At 34.8% G+C, this 3,177-nt stretch overlaps 1 protein-coding gene across 2 annotated transcripts in view; it reads right to left on the minus strand.

Moving 5' to 3' along the window:
* Positions 1–3,177, minus strand: part of LOC106874905 (uncharacterized) — a 93,925-nt gene that overhangs the window by 37,114 nt on the left and 53,634 nt on the right. Inside the window, exon 1 of one of the 2 annotated variants that reach the window (XM_052971002.1) lies at positions 912–961. The exons of the other annotated variant lie outside the window; for it this stretch is intronic. Within the exon in view, the coding sequence (XP_052826962.1) occupies positions 912–940 (29 nt within the window). The 5' untranslated portion in view covers positions 941–961. Of the gene's footprint in view, positions 1–911; positions 962–3,177 lie in introns of those variants that run through there. 2 annotated transcript variants of the gene reach the window in all.

The raw sequence follows: 3,177 nt of genomic DNA on the forward strand, positions 1-3,177 counted from the left end.
AAGAAGAAGAAGAAGAAGAAGAAGAAGAAGAAGAACAACAACAACAACAACAACAACAACAACAACAACAACAACAACAACAACAACAACAACAACATTGGGGGCGTTTAGCAGGAGAAAAATGTTAAATGACAGCTGCTCCGAAAAATGAAAATATCTATTAATAACGGTTAAAAGACACGGATCAAATCAAATGTTGATGGATAAATGTGCAAATAATAGTTGTGAAATGTGTAAAACATTGCTTCATATAATTAAAGTATTAAAAAAATGTTCATAGTGGTTGGTGGGCGATCTGATACCTACCATTTGTAAACAAACTATCGGCGTATGGTTCATATCAACACCAAGCCGATTACGTCCTCACATAGAAAAAAAAAAGAGAAAAATATAATAAAAACCGTAACATAAATTAATAGAGAAATATGTACTTTGAATCCGATGCGTAAAAAGTACGAAAAATGGAGTACATAAAACGCAACATCATCAGAAAAAATAAACCGGTATCAGACGAAAATAAAGATAATCTAAATTTCCAGAGGTTACATTTCAAGTCTCGTAAATATAACAGAAAAGGCGTAAATGGATACGAGAGGGATATGTTTTCTTTTTTCATGCATGTTTCACAGCGACACTTTGCCCACCCAAAAGAAACTTCGACAATATAATGGTATAAAAATTTGAAGGAAAATAATCCATACCTACACGTAACGTTAGATCCCAACAGACTTGCTACATTAAGATGATACATTCTCAGAAACGAAAAATATCAGAGGTCGAAATAGATTACTCAAAAGAAATAATACATTAAAAAAACACAAGTAACAAACACAAAACAAGCATAAAGACAATGAGAACGTAACCTAACACCTACAAATCAATGTAAATAGTGAAATACAACAAAGCCAAACCTAGTTTTCCCATACATCTTGTGATACATCTGGATACCTCATCAGTAAAGTTTCCTCTCATTAGGTATTTCGGGTCTTTCAACATCAGACACTCTCACCCCAAGCAAGCCCATTCGAGGTTGACCCCAACTTATACCCACTATCCTTAGTCACACCTCCCCTTCCGGAGTTCGCAGCACCTGATTCACCATCACCTTGAGACAACCTCCACTGCTTCTGCAGCCAACTTCATGACCTTCCGTTAACAGTTCCTGATCAATATATCCAAAGCAGAACTACACAAAAGACTATAAATAAAAGAGATTGTGGTGAAAGAGTTAAGATAGGAGAGATAATACCAAAACTAAACAACGACAAAAATAAAGACAAATAATACTATTATGCTTTACCTTTTTCAGTCGTTGTTAGTCAGTGTTAGTCTTGAAGGGTTTTAGTCGAACAAATTATCCCAGTACCAACGTATTTTTTATCTGAACAATCATGGGAGGCGATAACAACAGAAGAAATAACCCAGAGGCTGCTACAAACAGAACTTGAAGGCACCAGCACATAAGCTCCTATGCTTTTGATTACAATGTTTAATTATGAAACATAAATTGCAAGCAGTGACGCTTAATAAAGTAGAAAACACCTAATTGCCACACTGAGAGGGAAATAATCTTAATGTCTAGAGAAAAGAAAGGTGGAGCGTATAAACTGCAACCACATAACCTGTCTGCTTATAACCTACAAAACCTCAACACCAAATGATAGCGCAGAGAATAAATAAAACAGCCTGTTTACAGGAAAGAAGACGAGATTCTGCAAAAGCTCATATGTCGGTAAAGATTATTTCAAAACTATAATTGAAGACTATAGAAGACGGTTTGGGCATCACATGTACTTACTGCCAGGAGGTCTTTGGTAATGTTCCTCAGATTCAATCCCGGAAACATTGGCCGTGACTAAGATAGTGTCAACAGTAGATACATTAAACTCGTTGTGAGTGAATGACAAATAATTTTGCAGATTCAGACAGAAGAGCTATATAATAAAAGAATGTATCTCCGCGAGAAGGGGAATAATTCTCCACTCCTATTTTGCTTTTGTCTGGTATTAACATCTTTATGCTTCATGCTAAACCAGGTAGGTCTCGAACGCAGATGGAACTGGAGGACGCCAACCTGAAGCTGTACGTTTCAGATAATAAACATCTAGAAACACTGCCACAGATAGTAAAAAGATTAATTGCAAGAACTGATATGAACTTCGGACTAGAAAAATGCTCAAGGGACGGTAATTGAAGAGACGAAAATTGATTAAGGGCACTCGATAAAAAGATTGAAATATGAGAATCATAATAAATATATACAAATACTTCAGAATCAATGCATTTGGTAACTTAGAGAAAATACAAATAAAAGAAAAGATAAGACAACAATATTATAGACGTTTTATATAGGTGAACTGTCAAAATAAAGCAATAGGTATCAATACTCTCAGTAGCAAGTTATAGGTGCAATAATTTTGACTGGACGGTGAATAAAACAGCAAGACTAAACTGAAAAACTCTAAGAGATCATTGTGAGGTAAACTCTAGTAAATCAATTATCAGAAATTGAAATCTAAATATAATGAAGCTTCTGACTTTGGTATGGTTAGGATAAAGCTCATTATCGTGTGCATTTATGCGTCTTTTTGTATAAATAACAATGTGCATGTATATGTGTGTGTGTATTTGTGTGTATTTGTGCGTATGTGTATGCGCGCGCGTTTGCATGTATATGTATGATTGCATGTGAGCATGTGCCAGTGCTAAAGTCCTAATATGTGATTGATACAGTTGAGGTTAGGGTTATTGTGCGTATGTATTTATCGCAAAAGTGTTTGTAAACATATGTATGTGATTTTGTGTGCGCATTGTCGACTGGCCTGTAAATATCTATACGTATATATTCATGAATAAATACATATATGCAGACATGTGTATATATGTGTATATATATGTGTATGTGTGTGTGTGTGTGTGTGTGTATACACACACACTCACTTTCGCACATGAACACATGCATGTGCGTGAGTATATGTGTGTGCATGTCTGTGTTTGCGTGTGTGCGTGTGTCATTATTTACAGTCACTTATATGCGTTTCACCTTGAAAGAGCTTTGTTCAAACTGTATGCAGTTTCAACACATATATGTAGATACATACATATGTATACACACACATAGACATATATACATATATATATACATATATATGTATGTATATATATATATATATATAT

The sequence above is a fragment of the Octopus bimaculoides genome, chromosome 10 (assembly GCF_001194135.2).
Source record: "Octopus bimaculoides isolate UCB-OBI-ISO-001 chromosome 10, ASM119413v2, whole genome shotgun sequence".
In the NCBI taxonomy this organism is placed as follows: Eukaryota; Metazoa; Mollusca; class Cephalopoda; order Octopoda; family Octopodidae; genus Octopus; species Octopus bimaculoides.